At 41.7% G+C, this 24,640-nt stretch overlaps 1 protein-coding gene across 1 annotated transcript in view; it reads right to left on the bottom strand.

Moving 5' to 3' along the window:
- CHN2 (chimerin 2) overlaps positions 1–24,640 on the bottom strand; it is a 167,125-nt gene that overhangs the window by 55,996 nt on the left and 86,489 nt on the right. The window contains exons 4-6 of the mRNA XM_074574929.1: positions 19,411–19,442; positions 16,151–16,264; positions 13,831–14,116 (exon numbers count right to left, since the gene is read on the bottom strand). Coding sequence (XP_074431030.1) covers positions 13,831–14,116; positions 16,151–16,264; positions 19,411–19,442 — 432 coding nt within the window. The remainder of the gene's footprint in view (positions 1–13,830; positions 14,117–16,150; positions 16,265–19,410; positions 19,443–24,640) is intronic.

Here is a 24,640-nt window from a genome sequence, read left to right as displayed (position 1 = left end):
CCCCAAGGCACCGGACCCTGTGGATGTATATCACAACATACTCGTCCATGTTTCTAGTTCTGGGCAGCTCCAATAGGACTCCCACGTGCCTCAACTCATGGCTACGCAGGTTGGCTCTCATTTCAACACCTTTTTTGTAGAGCATACACCGTGACCGGCAAAGGAAGAAAATGCTACATGTACCCTAACTACTTACTTTTTTGCTTTTTTTTTTTTTTTTTAATTTGCAACATAAAAATTAGTGAGAAATAGAACAAAAGAAATTACAGAAGGTTTTGTATTTCTCATGGAATCCACTGTCTATAGTTGGAGGATACAGAGCTTGTAGACTGATCGCATGTGGAGAAGGAAACTTAAGCCACCGAATTGAGAGCTTATTAAAAAACCACACACGGAAAAATTCCCCACAAAGCATCATGTGGAAGTTATATGAATCCTGCATTGCACGCAGCATCTCATAAGAAGCAAGTCATATCAAATGATGACTTGTCTTTATTCAATTGGAACCCTGCCAGCCCACAAAGAAACCACAATCCAGCCTTTTCCCTTAATTCCTAGTACTTTGAGGTCTACAAGAAACCAAATGATGTGAACAATGTCCTTGAAAATACACTCTCTTTAGTCCAATCTCTGCCAGTATACTTCATTTTCAGCCATTCTGGAAGTGCCTTAAGCTTTGTCTGCAAATTCACTTGGCCTGACATGCGGTAATGCATTATAGACCAGATGGATTTAGGAAACTGCACTGATTGGATTAATCAAATTAAAGGGAGGGGAAGAGGGAAATAAAAGGAAATTATTTTTTCCTCTACTTCCTAAAATATATAAATAAATAGAACTAATTGATTTGAAAGAGTTGCCCAGGTGTCTCTTTATGTACTAAAACACAGCTTTGTGAATGCAGCCCAGCCGTGGCTAGGGAGCCAGCAACTGCGGGCAGAGCAGCAGACCTCAGTTCACCGTCTGAATTACATGCTGGTCTACTAGTATTTTCCTGAGAGCTGGGAAAATAACAGACATAAAAAGCCTTACAGAATATGAGCATCAAAAGATACTACTGAAAATGAAAACAGGCATAACTTCATCTCTGTGGTATGAACCTGATGAGATTCTCCTGATGCCAGAGTACAGATGCTCTGGACACATTTTTTATGTCCTAAGGCAAGCTGTAAAGACGTTCGGCTTTTGCCCCGCCACATCCCCCGGCATCAGATAATGCAGTAGCTCCAGCCTGGTTCTTGTGGGTGAGAAGAGGATGGAAAAGGCAAGGGGAATGCGGCCTTCTTTTCCCCTTGAAGAGGACAGGCGTGTCTGGGGCACAGCCAGTGTCAGGCAAGGAAAGGATTTATCCCCACAATCCTGTTGTCGTAGCAAGGTTTTATTTTCCGCACTCCTCGGCACTGGCATAATGAGCATACCCCAGTTCAGACCTACATATTTACCTCCCTTTTTATACGGCCCGCTTTGCTGGCAAGGGCTCGCACTGAACAGCTAAACCAGTCCTGTCAACTCAAAGGTCCATACATGAGCTACAGCAGAGCAGACTGACGGATGACAGGATTTATCTCAGAAATCTGGCCAGCGGTGGACGTGGGTCAGCAACCCACAGCTCCCTTCCAGGGAGAGCTGCAACAACCTGTGCAACCAGCACTATGGATATCTCCTATGCTAGGGAAGCTTATCTTCATGGTATCTGCAGGTAGTCCAAAGTATCTAACTTCTTAAAATATCCATAGGAAGAATTAAGAATTTTTAGAGCAGACATACTAAACATGGTATTTTTTCGGTGATGGCTGTGGCGCTGTGTTTTCTCAAGGATGCGGTGTGTGAAAAGGCATTTCTGTAAGCTAGGTGTATTTATTCTTTCACCAATGGAGACACAGCAGCATAGGGAAAACTGCAGCCTGGTTGACTTACCAGGTGTCATGCAGACACAGAATAAAGGCATATTTTCTGCCTTTGAGCATTTTGCCCAAACCACTGGATGCTATTACCTTAAAATACCGGTGTATTTGCATTCTTTGCAAATTGCTGTGCTTTGCATTCACATAAGGAGAAATGTTAGGTTTCCTTCATTTGACTTTTAAAATGCGTTATATATTCCTACATGCAGCCTTTCAGACAAGTAAAATAAGTAAATCATACTCTGTCTTTGCATATTAATCCCTCTCACTATTCACACAATTCCACTGAGACTGGACCTTCTGTAGGACCATTGCCATGTACACCTATTCCTTGCTGCACAGCATTTAATAATCTGTGTATCAATATAGCAGTGACCCTAAAGAGTAACTTTAAGGCTGAAGTACGCAATGGTGTCCCAGTGTTAAGTTTTTTAAGAACAAGATGAACACTTGTTATTTAAAAAAGGCATCGGTTGGTCATGTTCCCATGAAACTACACTCATCGCACAAGCACAAATGGGTGCCAGCAGTGTAAGGTGCCCTAATACAGTCCCTGGAAACTCTTAAGTAAATATGCCACCTAGTGTTTAATTGGGACAATTTCATTCATAAATCATCTTGATCGATTCCTTCCCAAGCTGTTCCCTGCAAGTCTAGGTGGCATAGAGTCTGGCAGAGGTATCTGGAGATGCCTTCTCGACCTTCACCCCCTCCCTTCCCCAAAAACGCACCCTACAGCTTTCTCACTGAAGAACTATCTTCCTCTTCAGGGATTGTTTAGCTCCTGATGGACTCTGCCAAATGGCCAAGCTACACTCCCAGCCCATCTTTCTCATTTGAGGAGCTCACACCTCAGACTGCCACGAGCAATCCAGAAGGTGCTGAGAACTGACCCCGGGGGGTCACCCCTGCTGTAAAGATCCAGGGCTTTCCACATCTCCCTGCCCACAGGCGCTGGGCATGATCATTTTGAGAAACAGAAGCACTATTCCTGGCTTGCAGCTTGCCCAAAGGAGACAGTGAGTTACCACAGCAATAGGTATTGTTTAGATGGATGGATGAACCAACAGAAAATCAGGGAAAGAGGCTTTCAAAGTGTAACAACAACTATTTCCCTTGACAAGCAGTGGAGACGTAATTCCTCCTGAGGCTATGGCAATGTTCTCCTTCCTTGCCTCTAGCCCCTGCTTAATAGTGGCCAACGTGGCTTAAATGCAAGTAACCCTCTCACTCTCGACAGAAGAGATACTCCATGTATGTACGTGGCTTGCCCCCTTCTTATGTGCTTGAAACATGCCAAATTGTCTTCTTACATTTTCTAATTGAGATTCTCTTGATGTTTCTGTCACGGGCATTCATTATGTTTCCAGGGATTAAATTGCTAAACTGAGTCACCATCATAGCACAAACCATCCTGAGTTTTCGGTAATGTCTTGTTTGCACTTTTTCCAGATCAATGAAAACCTTAAATGAAACTCCTGTCCCTGCCGTACTTCATCAGCTACCTTTCCCCAGCATATCAAGCTGCTGCCTATCTTTATTCTTTGCTTGAAATTCCTCTACCTACTTTTGGTCCACGTGACCGCGTTCATGCGCCAACCAATTTGAATTAATGTCAAGAGTATGATTTCATGAGACATTGTACTACTTTGCTAAAAATCCAATTATTCTGCATCTGCTGCATTCTTTTCATTCAGTACTTTTGTAAATCTATCAAAAAGGCAATCAAGTCTAACTGGCAGTATTCATTCTACATAACCCACGCTGACGACCGTGAGCAGTCCCACTGTTCTCCGGGGCTGAGAATACATTACAAGAAGGGCCCATTGTTACGATTTGTACTTTTCACACCACTGCGTCCTCTTTTCCAAATATCAGCAGTTATAAAAAGCACTGGTTCCTGACCTTTGCAGTCAAGCCTCAGCTGAGAACACCGTCAACAGCGTGTGCTTTGCTGTGGCCATTAGGAGTTGTCGTCCTGCCCAGGTTGCTGCCTCCTCCTGCCTGGCAGCTCCAGCGAGCCCTGCTAGCCCTGCAGCCGAGACTGCGGCCGACTGATTGCTGCTGGCCCAGCCCAGAGGTGACCGGGGAGATCCCCACACCTGGATTCCCAGTATCCCAGCTGCAGGGTGAGGGTGCAGGCTGCTGAGATGGCTCTCCATGGCGAGAGCCTGGATCAAACAGAGGACGTTTGCTTGGGCTCTGCGCCTGACTTCACTCGAGTGCTCACATGCCTCTGGGGTGAGACTTTCTGTGCCCTGAGCATGGGAAAAGATGCTCAGTGGGTATTACATACACGTTTTGTGCTCAGAAAGGATAATATCTAGAGCGTGATGGGAGAAGCGCCAGTCAGCGTGTAGGGACACAGAAAGCCAGCCAAGATGATCCTTGGCAGAAGGTTTCCAGAGCACCCAGGATACAGATGAGGAAGAACTTAGCGTATCTTGGCTACCATTAAGTATTTCATGGAAGCCTTGGACGTTAGGATCGTAGCTGCAGTTAATTTCTCACTAGTGAAGTGATGATTCATAATTGAATCACAGAATCATAGAATGATTTGGGTTGGAAGGGACCTTAAAGATCATCTAGTTCCAACCCCCCTGCCATGGGCAGGGACACCTCCCACTAGACCAGGCTGCTCAAAGCCCCATCCAGCCTGGCCTTGAACACTTCCAGGGATGGGGCATCCACAGCTTCCCTGGGCAACCTGTTCCAGTGTCTCACCACCCTCAAAGGAAAGAATTTCTTCCTAATATCTAATCTAAATCTCCCCTCTTTCAGTTTAAAACCATTATCTCTCATCCTACCACTACAGTCCCTGAAAAAGAGTCCCTCCCTATCTTCCTTGTAGGCTCCCTTTAAGTACTGCAAGGCTACTGTAAGGTCTCACTAGAGCCTTCTCTTCTCTAGGCTGGGATGTGCTCTCCTCCCATGGGGAGGAATCAAATAACTGCTCCTTAGCTACATTGGTAAGATGTCTTCATCTAGACAGAATGAATCAGAGCCTAAATAATACTTTTTCAGGCTCAGAAAGCCACAGAGTAACAGGACTAGAAGGTACTTTAGGAGGTTTTTCTCCTGCCTGCCTCAGGTGTCACTGCTACCTGTGCCATTTCTCCCAGATGTTTTCTAATGTGTTTCCGTGCCTCATGATGAGGGAGATTTTGTCACCCCCTCAGGCACTCCATCCCGCTGTTTCACTGTTCTTTCTTTTTTCCTCCCTTAATAGCTAACCTGCAATGTTAATCACTGTATTTCAAGCCTGTCAATCACTGTATCTTTTGTCATGTCCAGCATGAGCACAGAGGACAGGTTATTTTTTTCCTTATAATTAGCCAAGCAAATGTACGACCTAAACAGGCACATCACTAAACCCACTTATTTTCTAAACAAAATATAAAGGATAATTATTAATCACTATTTAAACAACCTTCCTTTTGACACTAATTCCAAATCCTCCACTAACAGAAATTAATCTCTCTCTTATTCTTAACAAGTTGAACACTTGACTTCCAAGGTCAAAACATGGCAGTTTAGAGGCGCTTGTAAAAGTTTAGTGCCTATTCCTACACCGTGTCTCGAGATTCAGGCAAGATAATCAAGTATAGATTTTTACTTAAAAAATGGTTTTTCATTTTCCAGCGACAAGACAAATGAAATGTTTACACTGAAGGTTCCATCCCAATCCCTACGGAAGTTTGTTTCTACTGATTTAATACCATCAAACTACGTAAAGAGTGTAAAAGCCAAGACAAAAAAACCTCATATAAGGCTTTTATCTTTAATACATCAAACTAAGCATGGGTTTTATGCAACAAACATTTAGCTTTATTAGAATTATTAAGCTCTTAACAAGAAAATACCCAAGAGGAAAAGATTAATTTATGTATTCAGCAGAGCCTAGCTGCAGATACAGTACTGTACTTGAAGAGCCAAGTAGCGTTTGCTTTAGGACTACTATAAGCACTTCTGGTGTATCTAATCACTAACCTGACATTCTCATTTGACAAAATTTCAATCTACAGTTGTGATATTAAGGTATGAAGTTTTCACACCGCCTCCGTTTGGCTACCTTTCTAAAACACTGGATTGGGAAACATTTTGGTGATAACAAAACTTTATATTCACCTTTGCACCATGTGCTCAGCGGTGCCTTAAACTGCTCTAAGAGCCAGTGAAATCTTCGTGGGTCTTCCCATTAATTTCAGTAGAATTTGGATCAGATCATATCTGTCGCATCATGTCATCTGTGTAAATCAGTGTTGTCTCCAACTTATGAGCTCTCTTCAGGCGTAATCATATCACTTATTCTGCTTAAGGCAAAAGTCATGAATCCTAAGCTGACAGTAATAACATAACATAAACCAGGATCCTGGAGAGATGTTAACAGCTCAAGGAAGGACTGTAGCAAATACTTCGCAATGAAACCTCTCTTTCTCTTGATTCCCTCAATTTTCATTACTGTTAAAATGAGACAAATTATTCCTCTCAAAAATCCTTGCCTAATCAGGCAAAACATGAGCTATTAGTTAGGAATGCCACAGTCAACTACAAAGCAGCATCCCTTTTCCTGTGCATAAACATAGACAGCCAGAGGGAGGGAATCGAAAAAGATACTTTTCATGATTTTACTTCGGTAGCTTTCTTATTTTTATTTCTTATATATTGCCTATTTCATATTTATCATTCTTTAAACAAAAAAGAAGCTGTAAAGAGACACAGCTGAAAAATACAAAAGAATGCCAACACTGAAAGGCAAAAGAAAATGATCAGCCAGCTATATTTCCAGTAAGATGGTATCTGTCACTCAAAATATAAAACTGCTTACTAAAATACACATACTGGTAGATCTACCGTAGTCATATAAAGTCCTCCTCGCTGTGGTACAATACCAAAGAGTATTCTGGATGAAATCAGTACTAAATTGCTAACAATTATTTAAAGAAGACAGTGGGGTATGTAGTTAAGCACACATGTCAGGGCACGCTACAATTAGGTACGTACATGTGGTAACCTGTGTGTAGACTAATACTCTTGCAGGACAAGCAGGAGTGACTGATGAAAGGAATTATGATGTCGGAGTTAGCTGCTTCTAGCAGCAAAAACGCCACACACCTTTTATCAGTGCATGTATTACTGAAATCTGCAGCTAAAGGCCACCTTCATGTACAGGTTTTATGTTGCTGCTTATCAGCGTGATGTCTGAGCATCTTCCAGGGAAAATCAACTGGGGAGGAGTGCCTTGTGAATTCTGTGGATATGCATACAGGAGTGAAACTGTAACCCCTAAGAAAAGGTGGTGGGTCGCTGATGTCCCCGTAGAACAAATTTTAATTTGTTCTGACCAAGCATGTTGCAGATACCAGGGAGCTGAAGGCGATGTAAAAGACACCGGGTCACATTATCAGCGCAGTTCCAGCCCACAGTCTGCAGAAGCAGATGTTTCTGCTCACTATCCTCTTAACCCTGTGATCCGCTGCTAGGACAGCACAGTGCCCTGCAGCCCTCCTGTGCAAGGACACGCTCAACATCTGGATAGACATCCCAGCAGAGGGTTAAACACTAGCCAGCAACCTGTAATAGGATCATTAGAGGTTTAGAGGAGCTGCGGAAGCGCAAGAATAATGAATAAGTGAAAGACTGAAAAGATTTCTTTATCGCTGGCTAACAGCAGTACCTGTAGAAAATTCAATGAAGAGACAAAAATGGAGTGGTAGGATGAGGCCGAGAGGCCTACAGAAAGGGACGTGGTGTGCATAACAATGTAGAAGTGTAAATACTTACAAAAATTGAACTAAACCAGAGATTCTCATAAAATTGGCTGTCTCATGCAGTTTTGATGTAAGGAAAACTGCAGTGCCCCTAAAAAATTTAATTCCATAACGAGATTACATCTCCAATTAAGGGATGTTAGAAAACAGTCTTTCCTGGAAGTCCTGTGTTTTCTTCTATGGGAAACTGTGTGTGAGCAGCATGACTAATGAGGACAGTAACACCAACTACTACTTCTAGCAAAGTTATTCTTCCTTTTCTGTCACCTTTGCCTTAACAGGAATAGCTTTCTTATCTGTCTGTTATTTGTGGGGGATTTTCTGCCGAGGAAACCTATAACCTCCCAGACTCCATAATATGCTTATCATTTCAGCTCTTTAGTTCTAGCTGCAGTATTAACTATGGGCTCTGTCTTTGGCACTTAAATGCCCGGTAATGAGTTCCAGCAAAACAGATAGAGAGGTTACCATGTCAAGCAGCAATATACAGCTTTCTGCACTGTCTTGCTGTTATGTGAAGTCTGCAGGTACAGCTGGCTCTTGCTTTAGCTCAAACTGCTACACTATTCCTTATGGAACATCACCGTTAAATGCCTCTTGCTGCTCCTGGCATGTACTTGCAACGAGAGAGCAGCACAAGCACTCCAGCCCGGGCTCCAAGCAAACTCATATTTCATGTACAACCAGTATGTTTGACCTGACTGAGACAGATCCTACCTGGAGAGAAGCTGATGGGAGCTTTGCCATGATCCAAGTAAACGGAGACCTGGCACTGACAAAACAAAACGTTCCTTAATCTTGACTGCGTTTACCCACAGTTTGTCCTCTGTCAGATAGGTCTAAGATTATTCTTTTTGCAAATTCTTTAAGCTGAACCGCTGCCAAAGGTTTTCTTGAACTCTGGTCTCCTGTTCCCATCATGTCCCCCGTGCTACCAGACGACTCAAACCCAGGAACTGCTCCTGCGTAGCACCAGCCTAGCAAAGCAACAAGGCATTGGGCACAGCCTTTGCCTGACACGGGGCACAGTGTCACAGCGTCCAGCTCCCACACAAGGCATGGGGTGGCTGCAGCGGTGCACAGGGCAGGGCACAGGAGTGGGAATGTAAGCGCAAGAGCAGGGAACCGGGACGGTTTCTCATCAGAAGGCGTGACAGCTTTTACCTCCTTCAGGTGCTCATGAAATTCCAGCTTGCCTTTGCTTCCAACATTTCAATTCTTTGAATATATTTTCCCAAGTTACACTTGCCACAGTAGGATTAGAAAGTGAGATTTTTCCTCCTTGCCTGGGAGACAGCGACCGCTGACGCAGTGAGGGCAGTGGTTGCAGGATAACACGGTATGTGATTGCGATAAACGTTTCTGAACTACATATTTTACTGACAGACTCCTGCAATTTTTTCTCTCCTACATGCGAAGATTAATTGCTTACAGCAAGTTACGCTTCTCCTACATTCACCAGTAACGTGAAATACTGGTAATTAATTACAGCACTTACCAGTACCAGGTACTTATCTGCCCTACATCTTCTAATGTACGTTCCTTTGCCCCAAGTACAGCATTCCATAAGCAGAGCAAACAGGAAGCAGGCGACCACAGCCTGCCCAAGCCTAAATCACAACCCTGAACAGACAACATATAATCTTCAAATGTTCTTTGCACAAAAAAAACTACGCCTCTACCCAAAATCCTTTTTAAAGCTGGATCCCGTTAAAATGACAATTGCCTACAGTGCTAAGAAAGTATTCGTAGCATGCTGTTCTCCCACAGCACCTCGGTCCTAAAAATCATTGTGGCTCCTTTCAGATCAAAGATCTGTTAAACTATTTGGACTAAAATTTGGAATCTGTGTCTACAAATCTAGCACCTCTTTAAAGCTAGACAGAAATAACTTTCAGATAAAATGCTGGCACTAAGTATCTTAAAGCATAAATGCTTTTTAGGCATGTTACAAAAACTGTTGGATAAAAAGGCATGCACAACAACAGCTTAATCCAGCCCATGTATCGCAGCCCCTCTTCTGGAATGGGCATGACTCCACTAATTACAACCTCCAAGAAATTATCATTATGGGAACAGACAGGTACCCCAGGCCGTACCAAGACATTTCATCTGGATGCGTTCTCCTCCCGCCAGCCCGTGCTTTGGTGTTCCCCTTCCATCGACCTACCCCACGGGGAGTGGCGGTGCTGGAGTGACTGAGACATGGAATAATCTCCACTGTCAGTGTGGGAGGCGACAGAATGAGCAGATTCCCTGGATGGTGTTAACAAACCCGCTAAGGAGACTAATGCCTTCAGCTGTACTTTCACACTCTGGAATTGGTTTCAGTATAAAACAAAATCTCACTTGTAAAAAGCCTAATCTGTAAGAGGAGTACTGATGCTTAACCTCAGAGCGCTGAATTCTCACATTCCTCTTGGGAAATAACGGAAGTTTCTGTCCTGCATGTATGGCTTTTCCCCCAACGCCATCACTTCTGAAACATTCAAAGTACTCCAGGCAGCACTTTCAAATGAATCAGCTCAATTATAAAAAAATTACATTTTACATGGTCAACTGGCCAGAGAAAACACACCTTATAAAAAAACGCAATGATTTTTCACACATGCAGCAAAGAAATACTGAATATTCATTCACTTATTTCTAGGGGTCTGAAATTTATTGCAGTAATTGAAGTGGGTGAAGGTTTTGATTTGTGGGCAGACCATGGCCTTTGTCTAAAACGCCGTACAACACATGACAGCCTCAAGCAAAATGTCTGATACAACTGCCACTGAACTACCACTTCCCCGTATTATTTTTATATTTTAGAGGACTTCTAAAGTTTATATAAAAACAAATATTAAATTCCCCTTATCCTCCTTTGTCCCTATATGCTATTCCTGACAAATGTTCGGTATTTCACCAGTTTATTCCAAAGCCCAATCTGTATTTTATCTAAGGTTACTGTGAGGAAGAAATGGAAATGATGATCCCTGAGTCTTTGCTACGCAAACTTCTCTTGAGCTTCTCCTGGGAACATACGAAGCAAAAGCAACCATGGTAGGCTTCAACATAGGGACTTCCGTGAACTTCTTTCAGTTGCTAATAATTTAGCTGAAGCAACCCTTTTTTCACATGGGTTTCCGTAAGATGATGGAAAACGACTGATACTAGTAGAGAAGCCCATTGTGAGTCCTCACCATCAATAGCGAGGCCTCAGCTGCTACAGCAGGTCTTCAGCCTGTGAGCAGATCACCTTGCCTATTTAGCCCCCCTCCTCTTGTAGCTGTGATTGCTCCTGCTCCTCCTGGCAAGAGAAATATGTTAGAAACAGCTGCTCTTCCTCCTTCTGTTGCTTCCCCGCGGTGGGAGGAAGGCAGAGAGGGTTGCCAACAATGTAATGGCTTAGCTGAAGCTAGTTATTTTTACATGATAGCAGCCACGCAGCCCAGGCTTGCAGGCAGCAGCCTGCACGTATGGAAAATTACATGAGCGCTAATCCTTGTACGGTAAGGACCTGTGGTACTGCCTTTCGCACCGTGAACCACCTCGGGGGTAAATAACACTTTACACACTTCAATTTCATTCAGCTGCAATACAAAAGAAGACCTAGGCGGTCTCTTCTCCCAAGTAACAAGTGATAGGATGAGATGAAATGTCCTTAAGTTGCGCCAGGGCAGGTTTCGATTGGATATTAGGAAAAATTTCTTCACAGAAAGGGTTATCAAGCATTGGAAAAGACCACTCAGGGAAGTGGTGGAGTCACCGTCCCTGGAGGTTATTTCAGAGACGTGTAGATGTGGCGCTTAGGGACATGGTTTCATGGTGGACTTGGCAGTGCTAGGTTTACAGTTGGACTTGATAATCTTAAAGGTCTTTTCCAACCTAAATGATTCTACGATTCTACAATTCTAATCCAATCACTAATGAGGTCCAGAGGTGTGTTTTCACTATCAACCACAAGTTACATCAAGTCCAAATATTTTCAAGCACAGGTACCTGGAACTAAGGATGACCGCTCCACTTACTTCAAGTAAATATCATCATTTTTTGAGCTGTCATCAGATGAAAGTCTTGCCCTCTCCTTTGTGCTGCATTTCCACCCAGATGAGGTGGATAAGGTAGCAGATCTGGCTAAAAAAATTCACGCGGTTTTTATTCTGGCTGAGTTCGTTTTAATCTGGAGCTGTTTTCTAGTGTCACCTGCTGTGTACCTGCATAAAACATATGTCGGCAAAAAGGCGTTGGTGAAGGAGAGAGAGCAGGGGTGTCTTCAGCAACATTTTGCCTTCTGTTGGTTTAAAAAAGTTTTTATAGTACTTACTCAAAACCACCCAGCCTGAAAAACAACCCCCAACCCCAAGCACAACAGAAAACACAATCTGTTAGGAAATATATGGTACGAGAACAAACCCCTCTGAAGTCTCTGAGAGCACTTTAAGAGGTACAAAAGACTGTTGCTCCTCAACTGCAAGAACTGTCAGTAAAACTGAATGCAATTTTGGAATTGAGTTTTTCCTTGTACAAAAAAATATTCTCCTGACTTGCTGGAGAGTGTAGCATGATTTTCAACTGTCATAATTGCTTTATTACTCTACAGTCTCGTAATAATGTTTACAGTCACCCCGATGATGGTTCAATATTTTCTCGATATAAAAGAAACTCTTCCACAACATCCTCTGGACCGTTTTCCTACCTACACCTACACAAAAAAGTCTGTCACACTGCACTATGTTTACTTCTTCGTGTGCCTTAAATAATGTTGAAATTAACTTTCTTGTGCCTGATGCAGCACTGACAACCAGACGATGTTTAATCAACTGAACGAGCACGAAACCCTTCTCTATGGCATCCACTCCTCTTGCATATTACAATACCATCCAATTGAACCAAAACCTATTGTCATCAGTGGATTCATTTTGAAATAAAACCTGAATGGAGGACGTGTTGCTGTGCCATTCTCCAAAGGCCTTCCCTGCAGCAGTATGCTTTCCCTAAAAAATGTCTTTTTAAATGGAATTCATTTGTTATAGAGGATAAATAGGTTTACATGTCAGGTCAGCTACTTGATCAATTATTACTACTGAGAAATCCAAACCAGTATATAATCAGCCGATGCAGATATGTGAACCCAACAGGTAACAACCTATGCTAGGAATGTCCCGGAGTGATGAGGATACGCATAAAAAAGCTGATCTGTTTCATGCTCAGTATTATTATCTGATGGCAAATTCACTCCCTGCTTCCCAAATACAAACCATCTCTAGTTCCCAACCAGCTAGCCGGCACACTGAACACTACAATCATCAGTTACACTGCGTAAATACTCTTACAAATGTCAGTAAGTCAATTCAGCACAAACACTAGACTCAAAAAAAAAAAAGTTTGGTTTGACAGTTCTTACTGCCTTACCACCTGGGAAATGAAAATATCCACATGTCACTGCTTACGAGACTGCTTCTCTTATGTAAAAGAATTTCTAATTTTATATCTTCAGATGGCGGCTAACTGCACAAAATTCTCAATTTCTCATCAGGTAAATAAATCCTAGTCCACACAACACTATGGGATACGGGCACACGAGAGACGGAGATCAAGGAAAGCCCACTTCAAATGAGAAGAGCGAGAAGAAAGGGAGGCAAACACACAATATCCCGATTCAGACCCATGAGAAGAAAGGGAAGAAAACACACAATTATCCCAATTTGAGACCCATCCACCAAAGACTTGGCAGAAAAGAGGAGCTTTGCACTGTGAATGGAAATATAACAAACTTGAGCCGTGGTGAAGGGTCAGTGGGAACCAGTTCCGTAATCCTACTGCGGAATATGCTTGAGTATACATGGACAAAGAAACATAACTTGTGAACAATTTTAGATGCAGTTCCTAAGTTAACCAGTATAGATATATCTATGTATATATTTTATTCTTTTGTTTAACAGTGAAAACATTTGCATTTGGTACTTATCAGAAAGCTTCTGTCATAAGCTCCGGTCAAATATTAGTTTGGAGCCAAGATCACATTAACGGGATATAAACTTTTCAGTGGGATAGTAACACTTAATGAAGTATAGTAAAAAAGAAACAGGTCTTTAGACAAAACACTTCTTTCCCTCAGATTTGATAGAAAGACTGGTATTAATTGCCAAAATTTTAAACTGAATACTTACCTTTTCAACCGGGGTATTTTCTTCACTTGTTACGCTTGCTTTTCTTGATTCGTTTTTCGTTCTGCTCAGCCTCCGGGACACTTTTTCTCTAAGCAATGTGGCGTATCCAATGTGTTCATAGATGGGGTTTGTTGTCATTTTGGAAATATACTCAGAAGCCTTTGTTTCGATATACAATGTTATCAGGCCATCTGTAACTAGATCATGGATTGATTCGAATCTTTTCTCCCCAACGAAGTGCTTCCCATCATAGAACAACCTGTAGTTTAAGGTCTGATTACCAAATCTGCAAATACCAGGAAAAAAGGAGGGAGAGAAGAAAGAGAGAGAGGCAAGAGTAAGAAGGAGACTGGCAAGACACTTAGGAGGCAATTTCGCTGATGAGTCTATGTGTCTGGTTTACATATGGAATATGCACTTGTCTGGAACTGGATCTCTGTGGAGAGACCAACGCAAGTTCAAACCCAAACTTGACTGCATCACTTGGACTGGGCTACAGAACTGAGGCCAAGTGTGCGCAACAAGCTACGTGACCCAGACATACGTGGTTTAAATCTAAATCCTAAAGGGACTACCGCAGCGATCGGAAAGGCATGGTTTGCATTCACAAGACCTTATACTAGGATGCATGATTGTGTTAGGGGCTCTTCCATCCTGAAACATTTTTGAGGTGCAGAAAGTGGATGCTTAACCACCATGGGCACATTTACAGTCAATGAAGAGAGATGGGCACCTCTAGCAAGAAATTCAAATCCTAAGGGGCTGAATCACGCTCTGCAGGAAGCCTGGGAGATCGAGCTCCTAATTCCAATCAAGCTCCCAATTAAACACCCAAAGTTCTGTGGGATAACTCTGGCCCTATTTATGGCAGGTGTAACCTATGGGGTGTTTTTTGAAGTGCTTTAAAAACCATTGTGCTGTAGTAGCACATTCAGTTTATAACACCGAGGTTGGAATCCCATTCTTGATTAAAGGATTCAAAGATACGACATTAGATGGTCCTTAAATTGCATCAAATGTGCATGTCTCTGCATACTTTGTTGGGCATTCAAATCAAACTGTTGAAGCCTCTTATTCTTTCGCCCACACTTTTCATATGAATTCCCAATTTATAATCTAATTCAGTTTTTAATTCTACAAATAATTGTCCAGATGGATTTAGAACTCATGCTGTTGTGTCAAAACAACAGGCACTTTGCCACAATCCCCATCCTTTAGTAGATCCTTTCATTCTTTATTTTGGAATCCCTCTCCAAAGCCCTAAAAAATTATGTTTGTTCTTTTTCAGCTGACAAAAGTTGCTTTTAATTTACACCATTTTTTAGTTGGCATGACTCACCAGCTTTTCCAGCTCTACCATCTGCACATCAATACGATTTCTGAGGATGATTTCAGCAGTGTATCACAGCTACTTGGGGTAACTCCTTAAAGGATTTTTCCTTCTGGCTTACCAGCAGAAGGGTAAAAATGCAGACTTTTATTTTGTGTATATCCCACAGAAGTAATAATGCTAGAAACATTGTAAAGTATTGCCAAGGAGTTTGTTTCGTCAAAACCCAATAGAATATCTTGTCCTCTTGCAACGAACCCACAGCAGCTTTACGACTGTTGCGTGGGCAGGTTTTGAATGGCACGGCTAAGCCAGGAGTGGCTGTATTTTCAAGGAAAGACATCTGTAAAGGGCAGTGGGGTCGTAGCTTGGGCTCCCACTCAATTTTTCATTCAGTTGAATCGCAGACTCTTACTTCTTCGAGCCGTAGCATCCCATGCTTCACACTGTATTTCTACAGCAAACTTGAATGCCAGTTAGGGAAGAAAACTGAAGTCCAGTATGCTGCCTTCGACAGCTGGTCAGCCAGTGGACTTCATGATTTTTCACGTTTATCCAGGGTTATTATTGCCGACAGTTGTTGATGTTTGTGTGTAACACATCACTGAGCTCCAAGGACAACCTGGCTGTGTCCTCTGCCGGGACACTCCCCTGTCCTGTACTCACTCACATCTCTTACACCGTTTTCAAGGAGAAGCTCCATCTTTACAACACTCAAGGTTGTAAAGGCTACCCTACGTGGAAAAAATTTTGACAAGAGGCACAGCCTGCTTCTGAAAGGGGACTTCCTAGCTAAGTGCTAAAGGAGTGACTGACTTGCTGTAGTACTGCGATGGTCACACTGCTGACAAGAGGGTGTAAAATCACTCTGACACCCTGAAGTGGATTAAGTAACAGTGGACACAGACTTCATTCGAAAGGGACTGACATAATCACTCCATTAAACACATTTACATTTGAACTATAAACCTCCATTAAAACAGCATTTACCTGAGAGCAAGAGTATAGCAGCCGGGTTGCCGCTGGCTTTCTCTAAGAATATACGCTCCTTCTACGCCAGCAAGTATTTCATCTGCTTGCTCCCGAGAAATGATCCCGTGAAACCTAAAGGAAGATATTTCAGTGACTTACAGAACAATCCGACCAGAAACACCTCCCCCTCCACCCCAGAAACCACTCAAAAACTTCTGCACTGCAGAGCATCATCATCTAAGCCATCAGGACAGCGTCCAAGCATCTGAAAGTGGCAGGACAGTCATGCAGCCTGGGCAAGTCCAGCACAGAGGCAAAGCAAAAACTACGCTCTATATGCAGTTTCAGTCAGTATAACCCAGTACGATACTTCAACCACACCCAAAGATTTTTTTCTGTAAATGCCCCATCTTTTCACAACTTTTCTCCTCTACGAGTCTATGCCCCTCTTCCTTGTTTCTTTTCTAGAGCCCTTATCACAGAATTGAAAACTAGGCACAAATGCCCTTTTTTTTTTTTAAAAAGGAGATGACTTAAAATTAAAATGAGAGGTCATTCCTACTATCAGTTTACTTCATTTCTATATTAACATTGCTTCCTCAAATTTGTAAGGGAAACTGAGATAAAAAAATGGCAACAATTACTCAAAATTCTATCTTGCATATATTAAAGTAGAAGAAGATACAGAGTACCCTTGGGAAAAATATTCTGTATTTCAGCGAGTTGCTCATTCAGTGTTGGAAAAAAGCAATACTTCTCCAATTCTTTTGTCATTACTAATTTAAGAAAGAAGGAGGCCCCATGATGCACAATTAACCTCACAATAATCAATATTTAGCAGTGATCTCTCCATAAGTACAAATGCAGTCTTTAAGGCAGTTTGAGTCTTAACTCCTACACACATTTTGCTAACTGCTAAGTCTCCGAGGGGATCCTCAGAGGTTTTGAAAGTTTCTATTTTTGCTGCTGTCTGAAAAAAAAGGCACTAAAATGTACTGGCCCTTCAGCATTTTCTCTTTTCTGACAACACGTATGAAGTGGCGCATTTCTAACATTGCCTCTGGCTCGTGAAAGAGAAGAAAAACACATTGGCTACGAATGCAATTGTTGTTCTGTTCTCTTTATGTTGCCTTCTCACTGCTAATACATATTGGAAATATGAGGCTTAGGTGATCTTCCCACTGTGACTTTCTATTCAAGATGATGTAAATTGACTCATACTTTCAGTCTGTACTGGTGGGGACACAGTCATTTACTGCCACATCCAAATTGAAACGAGCATTCCCTAGATGACATAATTTGAGCATGTCTTTACCAGTAAACTCATGGTAATTCATAACTCTAGCTAAAAATAATGCGCACAGGCTATTTGCCACCAAAAGCTCATTATAAAATATAGCAGGCTTTAGGTTAGATATTAGATAAAAGAGCTCTTCTGGTGATCAATTAAAGAAACTGCTGGGACAGGACACGCGGGGCACCTGTGAAATTTCTTCAACCATAGGTGATTACTGCGGAATCCAAGCTTTCTCACAGATGTTTTTGCTACATTTATATAATGGCATAAAGGCAGCTTGTACGCAGTAGAAGATCTCCTGAACTCAGACGCCTGCCTCTGACAGCAGCTGACAATAACTGCTTACGGAAAGAGTACAGGAAGCAGTGACATATTTCTTTCACTTCACATCCCTGTCCATCCATCACGGGTATAGCCAGAAGTTGTGTCCGATCAGCTGTGACCTTACCCTTCATGATTCTGAGAATCTCACTTGTAAACCCTTTAATATCTTTATGCTCTCGGCCTCCGCCGCACCCTGTGGCAATGAACTTGAGAGGGACACTGTGCATGTCCCTCTCGTGGACATCCACTGAGGAAGACCTGTGCATTTTCCTCACGCGGCAGGAGCTGCATCCCTTTGCTCCACCGTTGTTGCGCCTTTCCGTACCTTTCATTTCTTTAACCTTTCTAAAAAGGAGGCAGGAGGATGGGGTAGCGAGGGACCAGAACTACGTGCACTATTTAAAATGCAGCCACATCATAGATTCATATAGTAATATAATAATGTATTTTCTATTTCTTTCCCTAGAAATCTCTGATTTTCTTTCCAAGCGCTACTGAGCACTGAGTCAATTGCTTTTATAGGACTGTCCCCAGTGGTCCTGAAATCTTTCCAAATGATAGTAACTAACGTGATCTTGCCCTGGCAGGTTCACCGAGATGCCTTCTTAGAGCTCCTGCCAGCCCCAACGCCCCACAAACCCGCAGAATGTCAACAGCCAGGCAGGTTCCTGGCTTAGAGATTGCTGTAATGGTTTTACAAGTCCTGCTGTAGGGAGCGCGATGGGTTATTCTGGTAGGTACTGTCTTCAGCTCTGTTGTACTCGAGTGGCTAGATCTGAATTCCCCGTTGTCAAAGATAATATTTAAAAAATGAAACTTCAGTAATTAGGGGTAAAGCTAGCGGCTCTTGAGCTTTTTGATAGGAGAAGAGGATCATTAAACACAGATGATGTGTCTGGGATGGAAGAAAAAATAGAGCATGGGATGAAAGTAATTTAGCTAGCGATAAGGGCTAGGGCCTCAGCAGATTACCCTAGTAAAGGCCAAACAGCAGCTCTGCGAACGCTGCTTAGCGAGAAGGTCTGGGTGGTCACCGCAGCGTCTTTTCCCCTCAACGTCACCTGCCCAAATCTCCACGCCGATGCAGGATCCAGCCCCTTTCAAGCTATTTATTGGCAAGAAGACAGCTGAGCACAAAGGAATTATACTCTAGTGGTCCGATATTTTCCTCACAACAAAGAATACACCTCCTCCTTGGGTATTTCAGACCTCGTAACTTTAGCAGGGAGAACAGCATTTAGACGTGTACTTCCACAAGCACGTACGGTGGAGAAAGTAAAGGAACCTACACAAAAAGGCAGTGAGAGAGGTAAGCTGCTTCTCTCCTCCCCATGCCATTGCAGGACCACTGGGAAGTTAAAGTGACAACCAAAACAAAAGGAAGAAATACTCCACACAGTAATTTTTTCCCAAACTGTCCTGAGAAAAGCAAAATAAACATGCAGGCTTACACAGCAGCACAGTCCGTGGATTGTGAGCAGCATTACTGAACTGTAATACAGCTAAATTGCAAGGCTTTCAATACATTTAGCTCCCAGTTGAAGCGAAAGGTAAAATAAAATATTTTGTCAGACCTCCACTGTGTCTTTTTATTTTAGTTCTAGAACAACAACTTCAGGATACACTCAACAGATACTTAAAAGAGTAAAATACTTACTCTCTTCCATAATACTTTGGTCTGTTCTCCACCTAAATTTTGAAAGAAAGGAAAAAAATGTTAAAAACATACTCAATTTTAAATAAGCGACATAAAATAAAGTACGCTTGATTACTAATGAGGACTGCTGCACCCATGTAAGTGATCTGCAGATTCAAAACTGTGACTGGAACACGACTGCACAGAAGAACAGAAAAATGGAAATATCAGAGGTGGTTTTACTGATGGATTTCTAGGAAGAGTAACACATCTTAATGGTGAAAAAAACCGACATAATTCTATAAAAATACATGTATAAAATCTGAGGAAATAGATAAAGAATAGTTTACTACAGTTTTGCAAACCTAATATTTATACTATAAAATAAGACTGTTTTTGTTATACACGCATTAGCTTCTTAAAAACACTTTTTGCCTATATGCGGCTACTAAGCAAAGATAAAAAATTTAATATCCTTGGGAGAAACAAGGTTTCTGGATTTAGACCTAGTCTTAAATTCCCTGAAGTCTCAAGAACTTGCGGGCCTGACCCAAAGTCCCCTGAAAGTTTCTTGGAAGGACTCCCATTTATTTTAAAGAGCTTTGAACCAAGTACTAGGAACGCCACGTTCTTATCCAGAAACTCTGAGGCTTTGACTCCTTTTTAAAACCCCATGTTTTTGCCAGGTTGGCAAAAAGCAAGCTCCCCAGCCCCTGATTTCATCTTTCTCCAGCCGTTGCCTCCCACAGCAGGGCAGGAGATGCCAGCAGGGGGCACGGCTGCCCCAGCTTTCACAGAGGGACCTCACCCTGCACACAGGCTTGTGCCATTATTACATATCTGACCATTACAAATTAATTGTCAGGTTTTTTTGTTTTTTTTTTCTTTTTTTTTCAGGTGTATTCATACATATGCGTGCGTTTAAACATCTTTATAAAGAGATGCTCTCTCTCCAGCGATGGCACTTCTCAATAGTGTCTTCTCACACTTCAGCCAGCATTTTCATGCACGAGCACGACAGAACTTAATGCAAGAAATACATAAAATCTCCTGATTATTGAAAAAATATGATATCTGAGTGAGTGCATACCTGAGGAAAGCTGCCCATATAAATGGAATTACTGCTTCATACATACCAACGCACACGTAAAAAAATAGCAGTTTCAAGACTGTTTCATCCTTTAGGATAAAACCAATGAATTTGCATCATTTTATCTGACTGGAAACAAGGACCGTGTCCTTATTTTGATTAAATCTCATTATTTCACTCATAAAAACTTTAAATTGATGAAGGTTTTTTTTTTTTATTTCTAAATAGCAAATGCATAAATGTGACATTTTTGATTCAATAATCTACATGCCACGCACTAAATTGAAGCAGCTGATTTTCTACCCTGCAGTCACTAAGGCTACAATGCAGCGCAAGACGAACGAAAGTCTGTACAAGATAATGAGAATCTTCAATGGAAGACCTATGGGAGTTCAATCAAGTCCTTGCTGCGCTCCTTTCCCAGCTTGGCATTTCTCTTCTGGCATGGCACTAACAATAGCAGTATCACACCCTTGAAACTCCTGCCTGGGAATAACACCTTGATGCAAACATCTTTGAGCTCTGAGGGGCAGGAATAAGAGGAAAAAGCAATCGCAGAAGTGAAAAGAGAGAGAAATCAGAGGAACCGCCAAGTTCAAGTGCTGCGTTTGTATGTGCATGTACGGCAACTCAGAGAAGAAAGGGTATTAATTAATTTTTTTTTTAAACTGTATATTTTTGTAAGTAAAGAAAAAATCAAGGAAAAGCCACATTACCTCAGAAAGGAGGTTGTTCATATGTTCATCTTTAGTAGCCCTATATGACTTTATTATGTTGCAACTGTGCTGCTTTCCTGTCATCCTTATAGACCTTAATGTGCCCCCAAGGCGTATATTTATCTGGGAACTTAATTAAAAAATGAGTATCAGAAGCTGGGTTAGTTGAGACCATCGCATGCAATCTTCTCTTTCATGGAAACAAAGGCCACTGAGCACGTGAAAATGATGACAAGGAACAAACAGATAAACTTTTATTCCCACAGAAAGCCAAATAAATCCTTTACACCACAAAAGGTAAAGCATGACTTTCATCTAGGATTCACAGTCTGCTTCTTTTTAAAAATATAGATGTGCCTTGATTGTATGTACACACAGAATAAAACGCAACACTTTCAATCTATCTCAGAAAGATAGAAGAGTTAACAGTACTAGCACGCATCCTCAAAATCACCTGTAAGCACAAGTTCCCTCAAAAATATAAATATATATGTGTATAAAGAATAAAAACAATCTGGAAATAACTCCTTGAGCAAATGAAGGCACATTTTGTATCCTTGTCACAACTCCATTTGTACAAAACCACAAATTTATCTGTGAAAATTTTATCATTTAACCGGCAACTGACTGAACTGCCCTGGACACTGCGATTTCCATTTTTCCTGCTGCTCATGACCTAAAAGACTTGTTCTTCTGAAAATCTACATGAAGCCCATCGAATCCTATATTCTTCCCCCTCCTCCCTAAAACAGAAACCTTCACTCCAACATCTTTTAGCATCCACATGTCTAAAATGGTCACAACTTCAGCACTTGGCTTTAGGCAAGAAAGATACTGTGGTATTCCCTAAAATGATCCACCGGACCACCCAGGTGTCCCAGAATCTAAAAATCCTCTCCTGTGCTCACCGCAATTTTTAGCCTGAAATAATCATTTCGCTCCTAACCAAGTTCACTGCCAGGAACAAACACGAGGAAACAAAGTTACAGCGAGATAAAAGATCAAAATAACATCAGGGTCTCTAGATCAAAACCGGAATGTTGGACTGAACTTGGAAACAAACCAAAAGCCTGCACAATTGATGGAGCAGAGGCTTAAAAGTATCAAAGGAGCCAGTAGCTCTGTTTTGCGCCGACCACAGACTCTGTACGAACTTCAAGGGAAATTCTATATATCCTAGAAGGCAAAGGTGACTGAAATTCAGTTGGGATTAACTTTCCCTTTTCCTGCTATAAATGGGTTTGCACACACAAAGTCAGGCAGATGCGCCCAAGAGAATTCATAGCTGTGGACAGAAAAGCAAATTCACAGGTAGAAAAGTGACTGTTTCCCAGTGGTAGGAGCCCAGAATAATCAGCTTTATTCTGAGGACACATACACTTAGGGTTTTTTCATTGATAATGGCTATGAAAAACACTTTAATCACTTTCCATGTAGCCCTCACCATTTCCTTGTTGGAACAAGGGCCTCCTTTCCCAGGTGACCCGTTGGTTTTATCCATCACTCTGGCCCACCTCTTTAGATGCTGAGCAAGGGGAGAGATCAGAGGGTTTGAATCATTTATGCTAATAGACAAAACCAAAGTACAAAACTTAGGAAAATTACATAAGCAAAAAATAGGTCTTTCACTACTGGAAATATATTTTGCCTTACAAAAGCTCCACAGCTTGCTTTTACTACTCCCATACAGAGGATAGATTAAATGGATTCTCTCTCTCTCCACTAAAAGTAAGTGGCAGCTTTCAATTCAAATGTGAGATGGTGATTTTCTGGCTTAGAAAACAGTATTATTGCTAATCTCAGACCAAAAATGTTGTTGCAGAGCAGGCACTTCTGGTCGTTGTTCCAGACACCATGGGGAAAATACTGAAAATTACTACGGAAATTCATAGTTGTACAAATTAGGAATCAGCAGTGAATGCCAAAATTGTTTAAAACTAAAGTCAAGTTGATCAGGAAATAAGATGTATGGTGAAACAGCCTAAATTACTACTAATCCAGCACTCTTATGAAGCCAGCAACATTCAATGAGATCTAATCTTGAAGCATGCTCAAAGAGAAATGGAACGCGGCACGGGTCCCTCCTGGCACTCTCCAAAGGCCTTTGGAAGCTGATGTTTGAGAGACTCTGCGTACTCCAGCCTTGACTCCCAGCCTGCCAAACCTGATTTCCTCTCCCCACCCCAAAAACACCCCCTGACTTGTACACTTGGTCTAGTTTTACAAGTTTTTTTACGATGTTACAGCATATTTTTCAAGATGTACTGGGGTTTGAGGTCAACACCGAGAGGAAATAAGCCTTCTTCAAAAAAATACACTAGCTATCTAAGCTAATTCAATATATTAGGTTTACATAATTTTGAAGTTTACTGAATTTTAATGCCCTGGGATTTGTGGCTCCTCTTTTGGCCAGGATGGTTTAGCCCTGGCATGACATACTCCTGCTAATGTACAGATTATTGTATTAAAATCCTACACCACTCTGCAAGGGAACTCATCACAGAACTACTGGGAATCATGCAGGCAGGAGGTGAGCATCCCCTAATGTGATAGATTTTCATTGCAAGCATTGATATCCAAGCCACACTGCACTGAAGATTTGAAGATACCCTGAAGAATTCTTTCAGCGTAAGTACTACCACAGAAATAAGATAACCCTAATTTCAGAAAAATTTAATTTCCCTTCAGCTTCATTGCACAAGACGTATTTCCTCGTCTTGTGGCCAAAGCTGAAATCTAGAAATGTTGGAATGAAAATTTAGAAATCCCTCTAGGACAGCAATCTGTCTGTAATTCAGCAGGGCCAGCACAGCATAACATTGTATATCTACCTACTTCAACCACTGCCTTAATATATCCATGAAGAAAATATATAAGGGGAAGGGAAACAATAAGGTGGGTAGCTGCACCTGGCTCTCTGTGCTTCTCTCCAGTACACAAAAGGAGCAGAGAAAGAAGATCCAAGAGTTAATAACGTCAGCGTGTTCACTCAGAGCAGGCAGTGAGGCATTTTCCCAAAGGAAGTTTAATCTGATATATTTTCTGTTTGGAACAATCCTAATTATTTTTCAGTAATTCTAGTTGACTAGATTTAAGTACGTTTTTCAGCTCAGTTTGACATAGAGAGAAACAGAAGAGCTGGAAGAGAAGCTTTCAAGACAAGCACAGTAAAAAAAAACTGTACAGAAAAGGAGTTTACTGTCTGAATTGTTCAGCTTTTGGCAGAATTGTCATAAGCCAACTGCAAACCTTAGCCTTACAATTAACAACCGAAAAGGATTAAGGAAGACTGTAAGCCACCATTAAATGGAATGAAGTAAAAAATGATGTTGTATTTCATTACTTCTATAATTTCTTTTGCCTCTATATTTTTCTTAAAGGAATTCCAAATAATTTCACATCTATGACTCTTAAGCAATTTAAATTAGGAGAACATTCTTTTTGA

This window comes from Larus michahellis, chromosome 2, assembly GCF_964199755.1.
Source record: "Larus michahellis chromosome 2, bLarMic1.1, whole genome shotgun sequence".
Taxonomy (NCBI): domain Eukaryota; kingdom Metazoa; phylum Chordata; class Aves; order Charadriiformes; family Laridae; genus Larus; species Larus michahellis.
Note: the sequence above shows the minus strand (reverse complement) of the source record. Positions and strands in the feature narration are given on the sequence as shown.